The sequence below is a fragment of the Gossypium hirsutum genome, chromosome D01, assembly GCF_007990345.1.
Source record: "Gossypium hirsutum isolate 1008001.06 chromosome D01, Gossypium_hirsutum_v2.1, whole genome shotgun sequence".
Classification (NCBI taxonomy): Eukaryota; Viridiplantae; Streptophyta; class Magnoliopsida; order Malvales; family Malvaceae; genus Gossypium; species Gossypium hirsutum.
The window spans coordinates 37,770,991-37,797,012 of record NC_053437.1 but is presented as its reverse complement, the minus strand read 5'-3'; the positions used below and the strand labels follow the sequence as shown (position 1 = coordinate 37,797,012).

General features: G+C 32.9%; 1 protein-coding gene across 1 annotated transcript; it reads left to right on the top strand.

The window, feature by feature from the left end:
- The first annotated feature begins 6,912 nt into the window (after positions 1 to 6,912).
- LOC107921608 (cytokinin riboside 5'-monophosphate phosphoribohydrolase LOG3-like) lies at positions 6,913 to 25,457 on the top strand. The gene is made up of 4 exons (XM_016851438.1): positions 6,913 to 7,009; positions 24,901 to 24,971; positions 25,084 to 25,227; positions 25,365 to 25,457. The coding sequence occupies exons 1-4, from the start codon at positions 6,913 to 6,915 to the stop codon at positions 25,455 to 25,457; spliced, it is 405 nt and encodes a 134-aa protein (XP_016706927.1).
- Positions 25,458 to 26,022: the final 565 nt, after the last annotated feature.

The following is a 26,022-nucleotide window of genomic DNA, read 5'->3' as shown; positions in this document are numbered from 1 at the left end:
AAAAGGGAAAGATGTTCAGCATGTCATAAAACATAAGGATAACGGATGAAGTTTAATTTTTAAGCTTTGGGGCAAAAGTGTAAATATGCAAAAGTTTAGGGGCAAATTGTGATTTTTCCAAAGTTTGAGTCAAGGATTGTTTTGATGAATGTGAGTATTAAATAAGCTAAATTTGCTATTATAGATCAAGAGGAACAAAATTCGGAGTTAGACTAGGGAAAGCAAAAGGTTGAGGACTAAGTTGCTAGATTTAATCGTATTTTGTACCGAAGTAAGTTTACGGTAAATAAATGCAATATTTCAATAATTATTATTAATGTTGTTATTTTCCAACAATTATGTAATTGTTTCATGAGATTATTTAATGTTAACTCAAGTATGAAATGATAGAGAATCAGTGTTAAAAAAATCTCATTGAAACATTATAAATGTATCAGATACAAATGTCATGACATTAAGGGAATGAGATCCCATGTAAGACCATGTCTGGGACATGGAGTTGGCACCGTGATGAGAGGTCCCCCGTAAGACCATGTCTGGGACATGCCATGGGCACCGATATGAGAACTCTCATGTAAGACCAAATCTGGGATATGACATTTGCAGTACAGGAAACATCCCATGTAAGACAATGTCTAGGACATGGCTTTGGCATGTTATTATTAGAGAGGAGACCCGAGTATCCTTAGTATCCAAGTGGTTCAACGGGATGGTAAATAGTCCTTTTATCAAATTAACTAACCAATCAGTAAAATTAAATCACAAAATTTTTACACATATCAAATAACATGCTATAAATACCAAAAATAATATTAAAATAATTTCACAACTTCGAATTTATGGTTTCAAAACCACTGTTCTGATTTAGCTTAAACCGGGTTGTTACAACTCTCCCCCGTTAGGAATTTTCGTCTCCGAAAATCTTACCAATGAATAAGTTCAGATATTGCATTCTCATAGCATCCTCAAGTTCCCATGCAGCTTTTTCAACCCCGTGTCAATGCCATAAGACTTTCACTAAAGAAATTTTCCTATTCCTTAGTTCTTTAACCTCGCGATGTAAAACTCGAATCGGTTCTTCTTCATATTTTATATCAGACTGAATCTCAATCTCGGATGGGGAAATCACATGTGAGGGATCAGATCGATATCATCGAAGCATCGATACATGAAATACATTATGATTCTTTTCTAATTTAGGTGGCAACAACAATCTATAAGCAACCGGTCTGATACGCTCAATAATTTCATACGGCCCGATGAATCTTGGACTTAACTTGCTATTTTTTCCAAATCTAAGTATTTTTTTTCCACAAAGATACTTTCAAAAACACTCGATCCCCAATCTGAAACTCAATATCTTTTCGTTTCAAGTCAAGTACGATTTCTAACGATCTGACGCTGCCTTAAGACTATCACGGATCATTTTCACTTTTTATTTAGTCTCTTTAATCAAATCGACCTCGTGAATCTTATTCTCACTAAGTTCAATCCAATACAAAGGTGTTCGGCACTTGCGACTGTATAAAGCTTCATAACGTGCCATTTTAATACTCGATTAGAAGTTGCTATTATACGCAAATTCAATCAACGACAAATAATTTTCCCATGTACCTTCAAACTTAAGAATGCAACATCGTAACATATCCTCGAGTATTTGAATAATTCGCTCAGATTGTTCATCCGTCTAAGGGTGAAAAGCGGTACTGAAGTGTAGCTTTGTACCTAGTGCATCTTGTAGTTTCTTCCAAAACCGCGATGTGAACCTCGGATCTCTATCCAAAACAATAGATAGAGGTACTCCGTGCAATCTCACAACCTCGGAAATATACAACTCAGCTAATTTATCAAGCGAATAGTCCGTTTGTACTGGAATGAAATGAGCTGATTTCGTTAATCTGTTAACTATAACCCAGATCGCATCTTTCTTTTTCAGAGATAGGGGCAATCCTGACACAAAATCAATAGTCACTCTATCCCATTTCCACTCAAGAATCATAATCGGCTGTAATAATGAAATGAGTTGATTTTGTTAATCTGTTAACTATAACCCAGATCGCATCTTTCTTTTTCAGAGATAGGGGCAATCCCGACACAAAATCCTTAGTCATTCTATCCCATTTCCACTCAAGAATCATAATCGGCTGTAATAAACCAGATGGTACCTGATGCTCAGCTTTAACTTGCTGACATATCAAACATTTAGAAACGAACGCTGAGATGTCACGTTTCATACCAGACCACCAGTAAAGCTATTTCAGGTCGTTATACATTTTCGTACTTCCTAGATGAACAGACAAACGACTACTAAGAGCTTCATTTAAAATCATCTCAACCAACTCTGAATTTCTCGGCACACATATCTAGCCTCTGAATCTCAAACAATCACCAGCATCAACCTGAAATTCTGAATTAGAATTCAAATCACATTGAGTCTGTTTTGCTAACAATTCATTATCAACTTTCTCAGCTTCGCAAATCTACTGCATAAATAACTGTCTTGCTTTCAACTCGGCTATAATCGAGCCGTCATCAAATAGAGCTAACTGAGTATTCATTGCACGTAGAGCAAACAAATATTTTTGACTTAACGCATCAACAACAATATTGGCCTTTCCCGGATGGTAGTCAATCACTAGCTCTAAATCTTTTAAGAATTCCAACCACCTTCGCTGTCGCAAATTCAAATCTTTCTGAGTCATCAGATATTTCAAACTCTTATGATCTAAATAGATATGAAATTTCTCACCGTACAGATAGTGACATCAAATCTTCAATGCAAACACGATAGCTACTAATTCCAAATCGTGCATTGGATAATTCTTTTCATGCGGCTTTAATTGTCTCGAAGCATAAGCTATGCCTTTGCCTTGGTACATCAAAATACAACCCAAACCATTCAACGATGCATCACTATAGATTACGAAATCTTTACCCAGTTCTGACTGTACTAACACTGGAGCTTCAGTCAAAAGAGCTTTCAGCTAATCAAAACTTTTCTGGCATTTGCCCGATCACTCAAACTTAACATCTTTCTGAAGTAGTCTTTTCGACGGAGTTGCAATCATTGAAAAACCTTTTACGAATCGTCTGTAATAACCGGTGAGTCCCAAAAAACTTCAGACTTCGGGTACATTTTTTGGAGGCTTCCAATCCAATATTGCTGATATCTTACTCGGATCAACTCGAACACCCGATGCTGACACAACATGCCTCAGAAAAATAACTTCTTGTAACCAAAACTCACATTTACTGAACTTTGCAAATAGTTGTTTATCTCGCAAATTCTGTAGCACTATTATCAGATGTTCAACATGTTCATATTCATCACGAGAATAGATCAAGATGTCATCTATAAACACAACTACAAATCTATCTAAATACGGTCTGAAGATCCGATTCATCAGGTCCATAAAAATAGCAGGTGCATTCGTTAATCCGAAAGGCATAACTAGAAACTCATAATGCCCATACCTGGTTCGAAAGGCAGTTTTTGATACATCTAAATCTTTAACTCACAACTGATAGTAACCTGATCTCAAATCTATCTTCGAAAACACTGTAGCCCCTTTCAACTAATCAAACAAATCGTCTATTCGTGGCAGAGGATATTTATTCTTGATGGTCACTTTATTGAGCTGTCAATAATCGATGCACATTCTCATAGTTCCGTCTTTCTTTTTCACAAACAAAACTGGTGCACCCCAGGGAGAAAAATGCGGTCGTGCAAAACCTCTATCTGTCAACTCTTGCAGCTAAGCTTTCAACTCTTTTAATTTGGTCAGTGCCATTCTGTACGGAGCTATCGATATCAAAGTTGTTTTTAGCACTAACTCAATACCAAATTCAACTTCTCTGATTTGTGGTAAACTCGGTAACTCTTCAAGAATCACATTTGGATATTCACACAGAACTGGTATTGATTCAATCTTCTTTTCGATCACTTTAGAGTCCAGTACATAGGAAAACTAAGCTTCATAACCCTTTCTCTCATATTTTTGAGCTAACATCGAAGAAATCACTACCGGTAAACCATTCAAATCATCTGACTGAATCCGGATAATCTCATTATTCTAACATTTCAATTCAATCATCTTCTATTTGCAGTTTACAATAGCATCGTGTAGTGTTAACCAATCCATACCCAAAATTATATCGAATTCGTCGAATGGAAACAACATCAGATCGGCCAGAAAATAAAAATCTCGAGTCATCAACAGACAGTTCTTGTATATTTTATCAACCAAAACACACTTACCTAAGGGATTCAATACTCTAATCACAAATTCAGTAGACTCTACAGGCAAAGTCTTACTGGATACTAAAGTCTCACATACATAAGAATGAGTTGACCCTAGATCAATCAATGCAACTACAGTAGTATCATAGATAGTCAAAGTACCGGTAATGACGTCTAGAGACGACACTTCTTTACGAGCGCGAATAGCGTATGCTCGAGCAGGTGCTCTAGCCTCAGACATCACAGCTGTATCTGTTGTCCTTCTTTGACTACAACTCACAATTCCCGCATTTCTGGGTTCTCTACCTCTAGTTGTAGTGTTACTTGGCCTTGTACTCTGGACATTATCTTTCTCAGCTAACTCCGGGAAATCACGAATGAAGTGATCTCGTGAACTACATTTATAGCAAACTCTATTGTTATACTTGCCCCAAATTCACCAACATGCCATCTCCACACTGTTGACACTCAGGTTTATTCGGTCTGACATTTCCAACACTAGCTATTGAAGTAGCTTTCAAAATCACAGGTGGTCTGTCTCGATCTCGTTTAGAATAACCCACAATAGCCTTTGAATGGCTAAAATCATCTCGGAACTTCTTTGATGCTAACTGAAATGACTTACTTGATGATCCTTTTCGCGAATCTCTAGCTTCAAAGTCAGCTTTTTTTCTCTTTCTCAAGCTCTTCAGCTTTGCACACTCGCTCGACAAGTACCACAAACTCTTTTATTTCCAAAACTCTGACTAACAGCTTAATGTCTTCATTCAAACCGTCTTCAAATCTTTTACACATTATAGCTTCAGTCAAAACACATTCTCGGGCATATCTACTGAGTCTCACAAATTCCCGCTCATATTCTGTCACTGTCATGTGACCCTATTTTAACTCAAGGAATTCTTTGCGTTTTTTATCTATAAATCTCTAGCTGATATATTTCTTCCAGAATTCAGTCTGAAAGAACTCCCAAGTAACTCATTCTTTTGGAACCACTGATACTAGCGTATTCCACCAGTGATATAAAGCGTCCCTTAACGAAGATACAACACATTTAATACATTCATCAAGAGTACAAGATAAATCATCGAACACCCGAATCGTATTATCAAGCCAGAATTCAGCTCGCTCGGCATCATCATCAATAGTAGCTCTAAACTCTTCGACCCCATATTTTCTAATTTTATCAACCAGAGGCTTACTTAATCGCATCGGATCAGTAGCTTGAGGTATCACAAGTATTTGGGGAGGATTAAGCGGGGGTGGAGATTGTTGAGCAGCCGGATTCATTCGAACGAACTCTGAAAACCACTCATTCATCATCTAGAAGAAGGCTTGCTTTGCCTCTCCCTCTTGGCTACTAACAACAACTCTAGAATCAGCTGGCACTACCCCTTGAGTGGGTGCATTACTTTCAACATCGTCAACTACAACTCGATCGGGATCCATTTACTATAGAAAAAACACATTTTAATTGTCAGGAATCATCACACCATCGCAGTTTATATATATGGCATGTATAGCTAGACTCACACGCTACAGTAGTCTTAGAATCGACTAAACTGTAGCTCTAATACCAATCAAATGTAACACCCCTAACCCGTATCTGTTAGGGTTACGAAGCATTACTAAATATCAAAATCTCATACTTAACAAAATGAACCAAATACCATAGCTGTATATAAATATGCGTCATGTGTATGTAAATATATATATTTAAACCCTAATTTATCTCACCTAATGATCAAAACAATTTATTTGTCAAAACATAGGTCATTAACAATCCACACCAAATATCAATCATGCTTTACTAATTAAATTACATTTTCAAATAATGTTTCGAATTTCAACCCTTTCATTACCATTTAACTAATCAAAATTTTATATCATCCAAATACTTAAAACATTTTTAAACATTTATCAGTACATATCATATACCGAGCAAATATCAAAACATCTATTTGTATATAGTATCATCCTGGCAAGGCAAATGTTGTTGCTGATACTTTAAGTAGAAAGTCGATGGCGGCGTTGAGAGTTATATTTACACGTTTAAGTGTGGGTAGGAATGGTGGATTGCTAGCTAAACTGCAAGTGAGGCTGACTTTGTCACAAAAAATTAAGGAGAAACAGCCTTTGGATGGGGAATTAATGAAGAGGATTCGATAGGTTGAACAAGGTATTAAGGGAGATTTTGATGTTGACAGTGATGATATCTTGAATTTCTGAGGTAGGTTGTGTGTGCCGCAATATGTGGATTTAAGACAAGTGATCCTTACTGAGGCACATAGTAGACCTTACACTATGCATCTCAGTAGTCATAAAATGTATTATGATCTTCGTGAGATTTATTGGTGGCATGGGTTGAAGCGTGATGTTACGGATTTTGTGGCTCAATGTTTGGTTTATCAAAAGGTGAAAGTTAAACATCAATTTCCTTTTGGGTTATTGCAACCTATTGCGATTCCTGAAAGGAAGTGGGAAAGTATTACTATCGATTTTGTTTTTCGTTTGCCATTGACTCCTTCGAGGAAAGATTCAGCATGGGTTATAGTTGATTGGTTTTCGAAGAGTGCGCATTTCTTAGTGGTGCGAACCAATTATTTGTTGCAGAAGTTGGCAGAGTTGTATATTGCTGAGATTGTTCATCTTCATGGATCTTAAGTTTCATCTTCATGGATCTTAAGTTTACTTCAAGGTTTTGGAAGAGTTTGCAAGAAACTTTGGGATCGAAGCTTAATCTTAGTACGGCTTATCATCCTCAAACAGATGGTCAGTCTAAAAGGGTAATACAAGTTGTAGAAGATATGTTGCGAAGCTGTGTGATCGAGTTTAGTGGTAGTTGGGAACAATATCTGCCCTTAGCAGAGTATCTGTAACACCACTAACCCGTATCCATCGCTGAAATAGGGTTAGGGAGCATTTCCAAAAAATCATAACTTAAAACAATAATTCTCAAACATTAGATAAATCGTAGCATAATTCATGGAAACACATGCATATCGTCCCTTATTCGATCCTTCGAGGCCTTAGAAATACTTTAAAAACTATTCGAGACTAAATCGGGAACATATGAAACCTTAAAGAAAAAGTTAGAATAAGTCATATTAACACGGTCGTGTGCCTCACATGGCTGAGACACACTCCCTTGTCTCATGCTATGTAACATTCGAAATAGGGACTCACGGCTATGTCCTAGCTCGTGCCCATGCCCGTGTAACTCTCTGACTTGGGTCACACGGCCAAGCCACACGCCCGTGTGCCAGGTTGTGTAACTATCTAACTTGTAACCCTTTGAAATCTACAGGGGACACATGGCTAAGACAGACGCCAGTGTTTGTGGCCGTGTGGACAAGAAATAGGCCAAAATCAAGCCATTTCTTTCACCCAATTTAAGCATGAACCTATAACACATTTGTACATATAACCAAGACCCTAAATCATGTCCAAGGCATGCATAAAATGACCAAACCTCTGCACCAAATATCCATACAACCAACATGCCAGAAGGCACCTCAATCATAACCATTGAGCATGTCTTAGCAAAAGCATATTTATCCATAATTCAAGCATACACAACTACTTATTGCCATACCAAAACAAACTCAGCTAAATTCCATATCAAACATAACCTAATTAGCCACATTTCAAACATGCCAACACTTACCACTTTGGTCACAAAACCATACATCAATTTGACCATATAAACTTCAACCAGTATAGCATCAAAGTGCCAAAAGCACACCAACTAATTTACCATATTTACAAGCCAAACATAACAACTAGGACATTAACATTAGTCCACCTATACATGCCATTATTCTAACAACCTATTTTTCAGTGGTGTCGAAAATAGTGGTTTCGTGGCCACAAATTCGACAAGTGAGCCCATAAATATTATTATTTAATATCTACGAGTCAATTATTGTATTAAAATAAATTTTGAATAGGCAAATTATGTTATTTGAATGAATAATTAAGTTCAAGTGGTAAGACCTTAGAGTAAAGTGGCTTTAGAAAATGAGGTATCAAGACCTCATTTCTATAAACCGAGCTTGTAAATATTTTATTAAATATTTATGGTGTGTTATTAAGGTCGTATTAAAGTTTCGTTAAGAAATTTTGACGTTTAAATGGTTAATTAAAGAAAAAGGATTAAACTGTAAAAGTTATAAAAGTTGCTTGCTATTAATTTTCTTAGTTTAATGGTCTAATTAGTTATGATTGAGGGGTTTATGTTGTAAATAAATCATAATTAAATTATGGTGGACGGCACATGGGTGATTTTCTAAGTAAATATGTATTAAATTATATTTATTTGTTAAAATATGTTAATTTAATAAAGTTAATAATAATAAAAGAAACATAATTCAATGTAATCTTCTTCACCTATTATGTTCTTCATCGAAAACCTTGGATAAACAAGTTGGGAGCTTCGGTCGTCCTTTTTTATCCTTGCATGGTATGATTTGTTACTCAATTTCTTGTAATTTTTATATTTTTGAGATCATTGCAACTAGGTCCAACTAGCTCGTACCTTTATTTCTGAAATTGTTAAAGATTTTGAATGTTTCCATTGATGAATTTGAGGTATTAGTTGTTATAAGTATTTTGTTAAGTGATTTTGGTGAATTTAACGATTAGGGATTAAATTGTTGAAATAGTAAAATACAAGGACTTAGTGTGAAATTGTTACCAATGTGGGCTATGATGGATGCTATTAATATTTGACTGGTATGAATTTTTAATAAAATTGGTTTATTTGCATGATTAGGACATAGGGACTAAATTGAATAAAAATGAAAAGTAAGGGTAATTTTGTAAAAATTTCAAAAAGAACTAAATTGCATAAAATTAATTGGTTTTGCTATTTGAATTAATGAATTGAATGGAATTATTATTTTAGATTGAAAATGAGATGAAAATAAAGGAAAAGAGAAAATTACCAAATAACCCCTATAATTAGTCATTGCTACAATTTAGCCAGGTAAGTTCATATTGATTTATTATTTAATGTAATTCACTTGTGATTATTATTGTTGTTCTCTAGTTAATTGATTTATATATATGTGAAATTACTTCGGTTATTTTATAATAATGAGTGTTGCAAATACTTATGTATATATGATATTGAGAATAGATTATTAGTAGTCTTTTTCTTGGAATTGTATTAAAGTTATATGTGAATTAGATGAATTTAAGTATGTATTCAGAAATGAAGAAGTGCCCCTGTTTGTACTTCAGAACCCCTGAATGCACATTTGTGCCCCTGTTTGTACTTCGATACCCCTAAATGCACATTTGTTCCCCTGATTGCACTTTGGTGCCCCTGATTGCACATTCGTGCTCTTGATTGCACTTTGATGCCCCTGTTATGCATCTATAATGCCCCTAGTGTGGTATAGTTACCCGAGTATCAGAGTCAAGTTATTAGTTCATTGAGCTAAAGTGATACGAACTGCCTCGGTGTTGAGTCGAGTCGTATTTGAGTTGCTCGATCGTGAATTGAGTAGGATAAATCCGTTTCGATTTAAAGTAAACAAAATAGAGATAATGGCTTCAAACAAAGGCGGTAGACAAAATAGATAAGAAACAATAACGAATTAATTGGCTAAGACCGAGAATGAACCAACAATAATGGATTGTTGACCCGAATCTCAAAATGGTTCTTAGGTGTTTATCGGTTTAAAGAAACAGCAAGAAACCTTGACCCTCTATCAACTATGATAGGAACCAAAGGTTTATTGAACGCCACACCAAAGGTAATAAGTTCGACAAACAAGAAAAGATAGACGCCACAAGCTATGCTTGATAAGTCAAATAAATTCCGTAAGAACAAAAAGAATTGGATAACTCACAATTCAAAGATTTCATGTATATTTAGCAAAAAAGTCCCTTCTCTGAGGCTGATACATCTATTTATAATGCTGGAACAAGGTAACTGAATGGTTAAAAAGATCCAACTTAATGTGCCATAAAAACTCATGTCTTTTCTTATGCTTGAACCAAATAACTCCTTCCATAAATTCACTTCAATTCAACTAATTTGAATGTCTTTAATGGCTTAAAAATGACTCTTGAGTTGTCCTTGGCCAGTTGAATAGACACCAATGACATTTAAAAGGCTTGATTAAATTCTCTTGAAAGCTCCAAAAAACGGCTGGAAGAAGAAGGGTTGCTACCGAATTTTAAAGGGCATAAAATGCTCTTTAAAAACTCCTTTAATGATTTTTAAGCTTCCTTTATAACAGCCCATTTAATTGTAACTGAAAATAACTTGAACAGCCACTTAATTTATTGTATAACAACCTTAAATTGTAACCACTATGAGCTGAAAAGTCACCTGCAATAAACACATTAAAATGAGTTTATTAAACACATGAAAACACTTATTAATCATAACACACATTATTACTTACTTAAATAAATGAACTAAAACATATATGCAATAATTATTCCAGCACTAGTTTAATTAAAGAAGCATAATTAAATGAACTTAACTCATGCATCAATAAATAATCCTAGGAACTAGATTAATTAAGAACAACACTTATTAAATAAAGTTCAACAAAAACACTTATTAATTAAAACTAAGATGAGTTGAATAAATGTCCAGCAACTCATTTATTAAAATAAGATGCTTAAATGCATGGTTTTGAAATGCAAATTTAACTAACATGAAAGTTACATAATTAAACTAACTTGACTTAATTTAATGATGCAAACTTAACTAACATGAAAGTTACATAATGCATGACTTTATTAAATGCAGAACATATATTAATGATGTGCAAACTATGACATAATTAGAAACACAAACTAAAATAACTAAAAATTAATGAATCAAAGTCCTTATTTTCCAGCAGCCAAATTGATAAACTGAAATTAAAAACTTCATTTTGCACTTGGGCCCCTCGAGTTTGGGACAATCTCGGTAGCATCGAGTTGTGTCGTAACATGATGCGACCGAGATCGCATCATAAAGGTTAATGGCATTTACAAAATTATTTATGTGCTTATCGGCTAATGTATAGACAAGATAGTAGTAAATATTAAATGTTCAATGATCTATTTGATCATACGTGAGTATAATTATATTGATGATTATATGGTTGAAGTTAGATATTTATATACATATATGAATGAGTTTGGATTGAATTATTATAGTACAGGTAGCATATGATGAACCATTTTTATTACTAATTTTATAAGTGCTTCGTGAATAAATAAAAGGTATGATTAATATATTTATTTAGTTTTCACATTGTTTAGTGAAAGTAAGTGATTCAGGTTAATATGTTTATATGAGACTTTGAAATGAAAGATTAATTACAATATGAATATATGTTAAATGTGTAAGTATTATGGTAAGCAGAAACGTTTAAGTGAAATGGTTATATGAAATGCTTAAAAATATATATATTTATGTATATACAAAGCTACATTAGGTGTCCATGAAAGGTGTATTGAATAGAAAAGTGAAAGTTAACTTATGATATAATGAGAATTTATGTAATACCCTGAAAATTACTACAGTAAGAAAGTAGGTATCCTTGATAGTAAAATAAGAAAATAAAGTGGCAAAAAGGGAAATTTTGAGTTACGGCAACATTGGGAATTATATTATGACATATTAATTCAAGAAAGGATTAAATCGTAAAAGTGAGAAAAGTTTTGTTACCCAAGAGTAAATACTCAAAATTTGAGGGATTAAAGTGTAAATATGAAAAAGTTGAAGGACCAATAGTGTAAATATTTTAAGGGTGGAATAATCTAGAAACTAAGGAAAATGGATGAATTAGGACCAAATTGAAAAAGTAAAAAATTTTAAGGGACTAAATCACAATTTTACCAAATTAAGTGATGACTCAAGGATGGAATTTTTAAAGATTATAGAGGGCAAAATGGTCAATTAGAAGAGAGAGAAATCTAGAAGATAATGATGATGTTGGAGATATTTTAAATTAAATAAATAAATATTAGTTTATTAATATTTTAATTTGATTTTTAAATGATATTTTATTATTTTATTAGTATTTTATTTAATATATATATAAGAAAAGGAAGATGAAGAATCATCCATTTCACCATATTTCCATGCAACTAACGTGAGAAGAGAGGAGAAGAAAGAAAGTTTTGCTTTCTTTACAATTTGGTCCTTCCACCAAAAATTTACTATTTTCACCTAGAAATCAAAAGAATTTCCATAGCTTCCAAGAGAGAAGAATAACAAGGAGACAATGGGGAGCTAGAATATCAAGTTAGATTCAAGAAAGAGAAGCTGGAGGAGAGAGAAAATCAAGTTAAAGATTGAAATCAATAGCACAAGGTAAGAACATAGATTTCAATATATTTATAAGTTTGATATTATTGAAAAAGCATGGAAATAATGTTATAGTAGAGTTTTATTATATAAGGTCTTATGTTCTTGATATATTAGTGAAGAGAAATAAGTGAAAGTGATGGGAAATATTATAGAGAAAGGGAATAAGGGAGTTATACACCTAGTAATCAACATTTTGCACTAAAACAATTTTGGACAGCAGCAGTAGGTTAACTTTGAAAAATAACCATAAATTGTGGAAATAGAATTAGAGTATGAATAAAATATGGAAATAAATCTTATTGAGTCTAGTTTCTCATAGAAGAAACTGTGTTAGTAATGGAATTTTAAATCATGAGATATAATAAATTTTGTGAGACAAGGTTAGAATGAATTTGGGTTCCCCTTTTCTAAATTGGAAAAATCATTAAAAATTGTAAAAAAATAAATATGGGTTATAATTTATATTTTTAGAATACTTAATGAGTCTATTTTCAATAGAAACAAATGGTAATATAATTCGAATTCTGTACAAAGAGATATTTAATTTTTAGTGAAGAGGGGTCGGAACTGTCAAACAGTGAAACATGGGAAAACTTTAAAGAATAAACTGTAATTATTGGATAAACCAAAAATTCTGAAAATTTTATGGTAATATATATGTGAGTCTAGTTCCAGAGAAAATTTTCAGATCTCAATTCGAAATTCTGTAACTTAAGATATAATTAATTTAGTGACTATGACTCAAATGAACAACTTGTTATGACTAAACAAGTTAATAGTGGTATTATGTATATATTAAGGATGTGGAATGTAGTGGAGGAGGAGGAAAAATATATGTGAATATTTATCTAATATGGGTTTATTTTAAAATAGCTAATTTACATGTTTAGGTTCAGGGAATAAATTGAATCAAAGTAAAATTTTAAGGGTAATTTTGTAAAAATGTCAGAAAGTGACCAAATTGCATGAAATAAGTTTTTTATTATTTAAATTAATAAATTGAATGAAATATTAATTTATATCAAGATTGGGTGGAAATTTGAGGAAAATAGAAAATTACCAAAATGTCCCTAAATTTTGGTATTTTTGCAATTTAGCCTGGTAAGTTCGTGTAACTTGAATTATATTCTTAGATGATTGAAATATATATATTGGATTGAAAAATTGATTTGAATTGTGAACATGAGAAATTGTGAATTGAATGAAATGGAAATGAAGCTTTGAATTGCATGAGTAAATATCGGGTCTTGTAGGCCCTATTTGTTATGAATATTATATTTCGTGGATATGTTGTAAAATATTATAAAAGCACGTTAAAAATTTGAAAGTTTTAATTCGGATGAAATTTTGTAACTCAGTTTAATACGTATACAAATGTATGTCTTCTAGTAATGCCTCGTACCCTATTCCAGCGCCGAATACGGGTAAGGGGTGTTACAATGTGACATCGCCAGATTCGGTCATAATGTTTAGACCGAGTTTGGGGTGTTATAATTATTGGTATCAGAGCTATGGTTTAGTCGGTTCTCGGACTAACATAGCGTATGTGAGTTTAGCTATACATGCCATATTATTACTCGTGATAATGTAATATCTTCCTACTCCAATGAAATTGTTTTGTAAGACAGAGATGACTTCTAACTGAGTTGTTTCCAATAATGCTAAAAAAAATTTATGTTGAGGTGATTGAAATGTGTTTATGATGAAACGAAATTTAGAAAGGTATGAATAGAAAATTCATGATAAGTATGTGTTAACGTATGAAGTAAGACAAACATGAGTTGAGAAATGTAGAATCGTAGAATAAAATGAAAGTTTATATGGTGATATGCTCATCTGCGTTTGCTTGGTGCGCATATGATGTTTTGTGTTCAACATATTTGAGTAAGTAAATATGGTAAGTAAATATACACAAATAGATGGAATGTATGTTTATGTACACTTGCTTGAATAAGTGTAATCAGTATGTTTATATGGTAGAATCTTATGTTTAATTGTTAAATTAGAAATAATATGATGTTTGTTTTATGTCTTTGCATTGAACTATGAATATTATAATAGTATGAAAACTAAATTGAAAGATCAAATTAAGTAAAACACAGGAATGAGTACTTTCGTTCAGTGATATGTGATGAATTGACGGAAAAGACCATGGTTGGACCATGGCAACATGTGATATGTGATTTCCATATAAGACCATATCTGAGATATGACATCGGCGTGTGATCTCGTATAAGACCATATCTGGGACATGGCATCAACATCAATATGTGAGCCAGTGTAAGACCATGTCAGGGACATGGCGTTGGCACCGAGATGAGAGGTCCCATGTAAGACCTTGTCTGGGACATTGCGTTGGCACTGAGATGAGAGGTCCCATGTAAGACCATGTTTGGGACATGGCGTTGGCACCGAGATAAGAAGTCCCATGTAAGACCATGTCTGGGACATGGCATTGGCACCGAGATGAGAGGTCACATGTAAGACCATGTCTAGGACATAGCGTTGGCACCGAGATGAGAGGTCCCCCGTAAGACTATGTCTGGGACATGGCATGGACACCGATATGAGAACTCCCATGTAAGACCATATCTGGGATATGGCATTGGCAATATAGAAAACATCCCATGTAAGACTATGTCTGGGACATAGCTTTGGAATGTTATTATCAGACAGGAGACCCGAGTATCCTTAGTATTCTAAGTGATTCAACGGGCTAGTAAAGAAATTATGTTACATGAATGTTCAGGTAAAAGTACAATAAGCAGATTCAGGTAAGTATAAGGATTAAGAATATTTCAGTTATCAGTTGAGAAAATAATTTCAGCAAGGAAGGAGTAAGTTATAATCATGAGTTGTTTATGCAAGCAAGTAAGTAAACAAGCAAGAGAGTAAATAAAGAAGAAGTTAAATTTGATGAGACAGAATATTCAGGTATGATACCTAAAAGAATGTATGTATTAACTGGAAGTTTTTTTTTACTGAGTGGAATAAAGAGAGGTTCATGATAACAGAATTAGTCAGAGAAATGATAATTAAGTGGTAAAGATGTCTGTGTGTGAAGGTTACAGTCGAAATGAACATGATGATATTTTCTGGATATTATATATATTCTTTTATCCTCAAAGATATGTATGTGTAATTGTTCAGTTCTGATAGAGTTCTTATGTTGTGAGAATGTTAGCTAATTATAATGTTAGACAAAAACCCTGTTGGTCTGATCAGTTTATGACTGGTTATTATTCTGTTTTGCGTGCATACTTAGAAAGTGTATTGTTTTGCTAAAAGAAATATTATGCTGATGACTAAATTGCAAAACATATAAACGTGATATGTGAAGTACATGATATGGATTATTAGTAAATTATGGATGAATAATGAATTTTGAAATATAATACATATATTAAAGATAGAGAAGATAAAAATATACGGATTATTGGTACAAGGATTAAATTGTAAAGGATGTAAAAGCATTATGCGAAAAGTGTAAAAGTGATATACATGCATGATATAATTTGCCCAAGTAGATGAGATTAGAACTACTAGGATATTAGTGGTATATCATTAAAGGACCCTAGCACACTCTCTGATTAATAGCACGCTAGTTCTCTCCGATTATTAGCACATTTATGTTCTCTATATAACACTTTAGTGCTTTCTGTTTAATAATGCATAATAATGCACTTCCGTATCAGTTTCGTATATCCTAAGTGTTCTATCTAATCTACTGGGCCTCTGCTAGAAAAAAGATAAATAACTTTCGCTACAAGGTAAAGGTTTACCTCTGATTCATGTTTGAAATATTGAATTAAAAATAAATTGTGAAATGAAGGGATAGAGAATGAATACAAATACTAAGCTCGGTAAATATGTGCAGAAGGGAACTATAGAATTATAGAGATGATTTTAAGAAAACTAAATGAAGAAAGGACTTCTGGTTAAGTGGAAAGAGAGGAAATAAGAGCTCGATTAAGTAAAAAGAAGAATATTATTGAAAAGGAAGTACAAAATGATATAAAAACTAGAAATGTTAGTGATAAAAATGGATAGAAAAGGATAATTAAAAGAATATAGAAATGATGAAGTTCATGATCAAAACAAAACAAGGAAACTTCGAGGACGAAATTTATTTTAAGGGGGGAGACATGTAATACACCGAAAATTACTACAGTAAGAAAGTAAGTACCCTTGATAGGAAAATAAGAAAATAAAGTGACAAAAAGAGAAATTTTGCATAATGGCAACATTGGGAATTATATTATGACATATTAATTCAAGAAAGGATTAAATCGCAAAAGTGAGAAAAGTTTTGTTGCCCAAGAGTAAATAATCAAAATTTGAGGGATTAAAGTGTAAATAAAAAAAATTTGAAGGACCAATAGTGTAAATATTTTAAGGGTGGAATAATCTAGAAACTAAGGAAAATGGATGAATTAGGACCAAATTTAAAAGGTGAAGAAGTTTGAGGGACTAAATCACAATTTTACCAAATTAAGTGATGACTCAAGGTGAAATTTTTAAAGATTATAAAGGGCAAAATGGTCAATTAGAAGAGAGAGAAATTTAGAAGATAATGATGATGTTGGAGATATTTTATATTAAATAAGTAAATATTAGTTTATTAATATTTTAATTTAATTTTTAAATGATATTTTATTATTTTATTAGTATTTTATTTAGTATATATAAGAAAAGGAAGATGAAGAATCATCCATTCCACCATATTTCCATGCAACTAACGTGAGAAGAGAGGAGAAGAACGAAAGTTTTACTTTCTTTACAATTTGGTCCTTCCACAAAAAATTTACCATTTTCACCTAGAAATCAAAAGAATTTCCATAGCTTCCAAGAGAGAAGAATAACAAGGAGACAATGGGGAGCTAGAATATCAAGTTAGATTTAAGAAATAGAAGCTGGAGGAGAGAGAAAATCAAGTTAAAGATTAAAATCAATAGCACAAGGTAAGAACATCAAGATTTCAATATATTTTTAAGTTTGATATTATTGAAAAAGCATGGAAATAATATTATAGTAGAGTTTTCTTATATACAGTCTTATGTTCTTGATATATTAGTGAAGATAAATAAGTGAAAGTGATGGGAAATATTATAGAGAAAGGGAATAAGGGAGTTATACACCTAGTAATCAACATTTTGCACTAAAATAGTTTTGGACAGCAGCAGTAGGTTAAATTTGAAAAATAACCATAAATTGTGGAAATAGAATTAGAGTATGAATAAAATATGAAAATAAATATTATTGAGTCTAGTTTCTCATAGAAGAATCTTTGTAAGTAATGGAATTTTAAATCATGAGATATAATAAATTTTGTGAGACAAGGTCAGAATGAATTCGGGTTCCCCCCATTCTGACTTGGAAAAATCATTAAAAATTGTAAAAAAATAATTATGGGTTATAATTTATATTTTCAATAGAAACAAATGGGAACATAATTCAAATTCTGTACAAAGAGATAATTAATTTTTAGTGAAAAGGGGTTGGAATTGTCAAACAGTGAAACAGGGGAAAGATTTAATGAATAAACTGTAATTATTAGATAAACCAAAAATTCTGAAAATTTTATGGTAAGAATATATGTGAGCCTAGTTTCAGAGAAAATTTTCAGATCTCAATTCAGAGTTCTGTAGCTTAAGATATAATTAATTTAGTGACTATGACTCAAGTGAACAGCTTGTTATGCGTAAACAAGTTAATAGTGGTATTATGTATTTATCAAGGATGTGGAATGGAGTGGAGGTGAAGGAAAAATATATGTGAGTATTTAGCTAATATGAGTTTATTTTAAAATAGGTAATTTGCATGTTTTAGGTTTAGGGACTAAATTGAATAAAAGTAAAATTTTAAGGGTAATTTTGTAAAAATGTCAAAAAGTGACCAAATTGCATGAAATGATTTGTTTATTATTTAAATTAATAAATTGAGTGAAATATTAATTTATATCAAGATTGGGTGGAAATTCGAGGAAAATAGAAAATTACCAAAATGTCCCTAAATTTTGGTATTTTTCCAATTTAGCCTGGTAAGTTCGTGTAACTTGAATTATATTCTTAGATGATTGAAATATATATTGGGTTGAGAAATTGATTTGAATTGTGAACATGAGAAATTGTGAATTGAATGAAATGGAAATGAAACTTTGAATTATATGAGTAAATATCGGGTCTCGTAGGCCCTATTTGTTATGAATATAATATTTCGAGGATATGTTGTAAAGAATTATAAGAGCACGATAAAAATTTGAAAGTTTTAATTCGGATGAAATTTTGTAACTCAGTTTAATACATATGCAAATGTATGTCTTTTAGTAATGCCTCGTACCCTATTCCGGCGTCGAATACGGGTAAGGGGTGTTAAAATGTGACATCGCCAGATTCGGTCATAACGTTTAGATCGAGTTTGGGTTGTTATAATTTATGCCTAGTTGTTTATTCTAATATGTTTAGTAGTTAGGTTACATTTATACGAACTTACTAAGCATTTTTGCTTATGTTAATTGTTTTGTTTTCCTGTAGGTCATCAAAAAGCTCGATTGGGTTGGAAGCTCGTCGGAAATCTATCACACTATCTAGTAGTCAATTTGGTAGTTTTGATATGATGGTTATGGTTATAATGGCATGTATAGGTGGACTTATAATGATGTTTAGTTGAATGTTTATTGATATTTTAGTTTGTATAAGTTATTTGGTTTGGTACTTTTGATGCCTTATTAGTATGTGTTAATATGATTTAGTTTTGATGCATGTTTGAATGACTAAAATGATATGTGATGAATTGGTTTCAATATGGTCAAGATATGGTATGTGTTGGAATAGTTTTGTTGTAGTAAAAAAAGGGTAAGTTTTGAAATGGTATTGATCTTAATAGGTATGTATGAAATGTGGTAATGTTTCCATGTTTAGGTAAGATATGGTTAAATGCATTTGAGGTGCCTTGTTGGCATATTGGTTGGATGGATTTATGGTTCATTGAATTGGTTGTTTTATGCTTGAATTGGTATGTTTAGATGCTTTGGGTTAAGAGTGCAAATGGCTTGTAGGTACATGTTTGAAATGGGTGATGGAAATGGCTTGATTTTGGCCAATTTCTTGCCCACACAGCCTAAGGCACGAGCGTGTGTCTCAGCCGTGTGTGACACACAGCCAAGCAACACGACCGTGTGTCCCCTGTAGTTTTTAAAGGTTTCAAGTCAGGCAGTTACACAGCCTAGCACATGGCCTAGCACACAAGCGTATGGCTTGGCCGTGTGACCCAAGTCAGAGAGTTACACAGGTAAGGACACGGGCTGAGACACGACTGTGTGTCCTTATTTTGATTGTTACACGACCTAAGACACGAGCGTGTGTCCCAGCCGTGTGAGTCACACGGCTTGGCCACACAGCCGTGTACCCCTGTAGTTTAAATTTTTCTAACTTTTTCCTCGATGTTTCAAATGTTTTCGATTTAGTCCTGAATTGTTTCTAAAGTGTTTCTAGGGCCTCGAAGGATCGAATAAGGGACGATATGCATGTATGTGATTGAGTTATGCTATGATTATATTCATACTGAAAATGTATGTTTTTACAATATGTTTTTATAGTAACGCTCTGTAACCCTATTTCAGCGATGGATACGGGTTAGGGGTGTTACAATTATAACCATGACTAAAACATCAAAATCTACTGATATTATCTCTGGATAGTGTGATAGGTAGCTTCCAAACCGATCGAGTTTTTGATAATCTATAAAACATAGGATAGAAAACTACGTAAGCATATAATGCTTAATAAGTTTGTAAATCATGAACATAGCTTACCATATCAATGCAAAATCTTATAAAATGGACATGAATTAATCCAACACAAGCTTGGCACTAGCCTAAGCATTATCAACAACAATAGTTAGTGTTTAAACACATAACTTAACAACTTCATCACATGGTAAGGTATAATACATGAACATAGCACCATTTAGTTCATATTTTCCATCATCATGAATATTCATACATTGATTTCTAACATTTGATACCCCTCTATAAGTTCATAATATAGCTGATCGGAACACTTCCCATTCCTTCCCTTTACATGCCTGTTGAACCACATAGAATAATATCGGATACGTGGGAAGCTCTCACAAAATGTGCTAAACATATGGTCGAAACCATTTCCTTTCATTTTTCTTTTACATCGATGCTCACTCGAGCCATAAATGTGCCTGCTCACACAAGCTGACGGACAGAATGTAGCTACATGATGCCGCTTACACAAGTTGACGACTATTCACAACAAATGCCAGAACTCCGCCATCAGTAGGACATTCAGGACTAGCACCTGAAACATGGTAACCCTAATGACATGTCATTTGTATCCTATATATTCCTAAAGTTCAAACGGAGCTCGATAGTCACTATAACACCATTGGATTTTTTTTTGTAACATGATATGATAAATAGTATAATAGCATTTAATTCAAAAAACATTAAAATGCTATTTAAACATAAGAACTTACCTAGAATACAAAGACGACAAAAAAGAATCAACTAGTCCAAGACTTTATCTTTCCCTCGATCTAGATCCGTATGAGGCTTAACTTGATCTAAATAAGGAAATTTAATTCATTTAATATTCATTCTACTCAATTCTATCCAAAATTCAGACTCTTGCAAAATTATGCTTTTGCCCCTATTATGTTATTTTCTTTACAATTTAGTCCTTAAGCTCATAAATGAAAATTCATACAATTTCATCCACATACCATGCTAGTCGATTTTCCTAGGGACTCATATCAACCCAAAAAAAAACATTAATTCACAATTTCATCATAACATTTTACCACTTTTACATAATAGTCCCTAAATGATAATTTTTTCACAAATCACTTTACAAAAGTTGCTTATTTAACAATAAAGATTCATTTTCTTCCAACAAACATCAAAAATCACAAAAAAAAATTATGGTAAAACCCTAACCCTTTAACAGTTTTGCAAATTAGTCCACCGGCTAGCTACATTAAGCTACAACGATCTCGAAAACATAAAAATAATTAAAAGTGAAGTTAAAACACATACCATGCACACAAAAATGCCATGGTCGAACCTAGCATGCTCCCATGGTTTCTTTCTTTTGAATTTTAGGTGAAGATGAAGTGAAAAGATGATAGCTTTTGTCTTTTCTTTATTTTACACAAATAACCTTATATTTTAACATTAAAGTCACCTAATTCATATCCATAAATGTCCACTCATAATAAAAATGGTCTAATTACCACATAAATCCCTTAAAAATTTAATTTCATAGCTAATAGATACCTTTAACTATTAGAACTCTACTTTTGCACCTTTTACTAATTAGTCCTTTTTACTTAATTAAGCATGCAAACGATAAAATTTCTTAATGAAATTTTTATACGACACTACTAGCATACTATAGACATTAAAATAAAAATAAAATAAATAATTTTATGTAAGATTTGTTGTCCCAAAACCACTATTTTGATTTCACTGAAAACGGGCTATTACAACTCTCCCCCCGAAATAAATTTTCATCCTTGAAAATCTTACCAGAAAAGAGGTTTAGATATTTCACCTTCATAGCTTCTTCCGATTCCCAAGTGGCCTTTTGTATACCGTATCGTTTCCAAAGGACTTTCACTAAAGCTATGCTTTTATTTCTCAATTCTTTAACCTCTCGAGCTAAAATTCAGATTGGTTCCTCATTGTACGTCATATCAGGCTGAATCTCGACGTCAATAGGTGAGATTAAATGTGAAAGGTCTTATCGGTACCGCCGTAACATAGATACATGAAACACATTATGGATCTTTTCTAACTTTGACGGCAAAGCTAATCTCATACGACAAAGCTACTCGTTTGATTCTTTCAGTGATCTCATACAACCTGATAAACCGCAGACTTAACTTTCCTTTACGACTGAATCAAAGAACTTTCTTCACATTCAAGAACATTTTATCGTCGACTTGAAAGTCAATATCTTTTCGTTTTAAATTTGCATAAGATTTCTATCGGTCTGAAGTTGCTTTCAAACTGTCTCGAATCACATTAACCTTTTCTTTGGTTTATCGTATCAAATACAATGGAGTTCAGTCTAATACAATGGAGTTCGATATTTTTGACCATACAAAGCTTTGTACGGTGCCATCTTTATACTTGATTGATAACTGTTGTTGTATGTGAATTTTATTAATGGTAAAAATCTCTTCCAGTTACCTTTGAACTCTAAAATAGAACATCGAAACATATCTTTGAGTATCTGAATCACTCGCTCGGACTGACCATCGGTCTAAGGATGAAACGTGGTACTAAAATGCAAACGAATACCTAGTGCCTCATGTAGCTTGCTCCAGAATCGAGATGTAAACTGTGAATCTCTATCAGAAATAATAGAAACGGCACTCCGTCCAATCTGACAATATCAACAACATATAACTCTGCTAATCTCTCGAGCGAATAATCTATATGCACTGGAATAAAATGCACAGACTTTGTCAAATGATCAACAATGACCCAAATTGCATCTTTCTTTCTCGAAGACAAAGGCAATCTTGATACAAAATCCATCCTGAAATGCTCCCATTTCCATTCTGGAATCATCACTAGTTGTAACAAACTAGAAGGTACCTAATGTTTGGCTTTAACTTGTTGACATACTAAACATCTCGATACGAATTCAGAAATCTCTCGTTTCATACCTGACTACCAGTACATTTGTTTCAAATCACCGTACATTTTATTGCTACCAAGATGAATAGACAAGTTACTATTATGAGCTTCTTGTAAAATCTTCTGAACGAGATCTAAATTTCTCGGGATGAAAATTCTGCCTTTGAAGTATAAACTATCACCGGATCCAAGCTAAAAATCTGAATTAGTAGTTGACTCAATCCGTTTCTATTTAGCTATCACACATCATCGCATTTTTTAGCTTCGTAAATCTGTTGCAAAAATATCGATCTAGCTTTCAACTCAGCTAAGATCAAATCGTCATCAGATAACGTTAATCGTGTGTTTAACATTCTCAAGGAAAATAAAGATTTTCTACTCAACACATCAGCAACTACATTTTCCTTTCCTGGATGATAATCAATGATCAATTGATAGTCTTTAAGTCAAGCCATCTGTGCTGTCTTAAATTCAAATCTTTCTGTGACATTAAATACTTCAAGATTTTATGATCTGTAAAGATATGACATTTTTCGCTATATAAATGGTGCCACCAAATCTTTAAATAAAAAACAATTGATGTAAGCTCTAAATCATTAGTCGGATAATTCTTTTCGTGCGGCTTTAACTGTCTAGAAGCATACACTATAACTTTGCCCTCTTGCATTAAAACACAACCCAACTCGTTCAACGAGGCATCACTATAAATAACTAATTCTTTACCCAACTCAGGCTGAACTAACACTGGTGTATTGGTTAAAAATGCTTTTAATTGATTAAAGTTTTGTTGACATTTCTCAGACCACTCAAATTTAACATATTTCTGCAATAATCTCGTCAATAGTGTAGCAATCATCGAGAATCACTTGACCGGCTAAACCTAAAAAACTTCTAACCTCAAATACATTTCTCGGAGGCTTCTAATCAACAATAGCTGAAATTTTTCTTGGATCAACTCTAATGCCTTCAACTGATACAACATGTCCAATAAATCACTTGACCGGCTAAACCCAGAAAACTTCTAACCTCTAATACATTTCTCAGATGCTTCCAATCAACAACAGCTAAAATATTTCTCAAGTCAACTCTAATGCCTTCGACCGATACAACATGTCCCAGAAATCTGACTTCCTGAAGCCAACATTCACATTTGCTAAACTTAGCGAATAATTGATTTTTGCGTAAAGTTTGCAAAACAATTCTCAAATGTTCGGCATGCTCTGTCTCATCCCGTGAATAAATCAAAATATCATCGATAAATACCACAACAAATCTATCCAAATACGGTCTGAAGATTCCGTTCATCAAATCCATAAACATTGCAGGTGCATTAGTCAAACTAAACGGTATCACAAGAAATTCATAATGTCTGTACCTGGTCCTGAATATGATTTTCGGCACATGATCGTTTTCTACTATCAAAGGCATCAGTGGTTAGGTCTTATATTCAACTGATTCTTTATTTTTCCTGAAGTACCATCTAAATACATGGAAATCTTGGAAAATAGTGAACTTAGTCGCTCAAACATATACCCATATTCAACACTTACGCACAAACCTAACTAACATAAACACCATATAGGTTCTCCCCTTTTGGCAGAGTCACATGATTTGGTTGCAAAAGTATAAACGATGCATAAAACTCATTTGAAATACATGCAGGTGGTTATGGAACTCTTGAAGAACTGCTTGAAGTGATTGCTTGGGCTCAGCTTGGAATACATGATAAACCAGTATGTCCCTTTTTTTTTTCTTTTCCTTGTATATGCTGATGATCCCTCATAAACTGATAATCATCCATGAACTTGAAATTCAATAATTCAAAATTTTCCACTATCTTTTAAGGTTGGGTTGCTGAATGTTGATGGATACTATAACTCGTTACTTTCTTTCATTGATAAAGCTGTGGAAGAGGGATTTATTAGTCCCAGTGCACGCGAAATCATTGTATCTGCACCCACAGCTAAAAAGTTGGTAAAGAAATTGGAGGTATAAATTAAAGAAACTTCATAAGGAGCCATAGTTGATTGTATCATGTGAAAAATTGTATATTTGGTGTATTATTTGATGATGGAAGTGTTTTTACAATTAATGGCTTGTTTTTTCATGTATGCTTAATATTGCAGGAATATGTCCCTTGCCATGAAAGTGTTGCTTCAAATTTGAGTTGGGAGATGGAGCAATTTGGCTACTCTAAAACATATGATTTATCAAAGTAGTGCTTGGAGGTGCATTAAGGAGAAGGTATATATGCAATATAGAAGGCTCTTGGAAAACAAAGACTTGAAATTTCCTTCAATGGAGGAATTCCCTTCTTGTTCTTCATTTCATTTCATTTTTTTTTGTAAATTACTGCCATTGACATCAATGTATGAAGCTTAAAAACCTTATCTTTTACTGAAAAACTGATTCTCTTGTTAAATTGTAAGTACAAAAATGCTTATCAACGGTGTTATTTTATATGGTATGAACCAACCATTTTTATCAATATCATTCTTCAAAATCTTCCTTTTTGGAGATTGATAGTATAAAATCTCATCAATCAATTAAGCGAGTGGATCAAATTAACTTAAATTTAAATGTTTCAAATTTGGGTAGATGATTTTATTAGAATTTTTTTATAGTATTATAATAAATTTTAATCATTTCAAGTTATTTATTCTCATCAATTTTAAGTTCAAATAAAAATAAATTATATATAAATTTTGATTAATCAAATACAAATTTTAAATTCCAATTCAAATACAAATTAATAGATCTATTTCACATGAAAATATATCATAA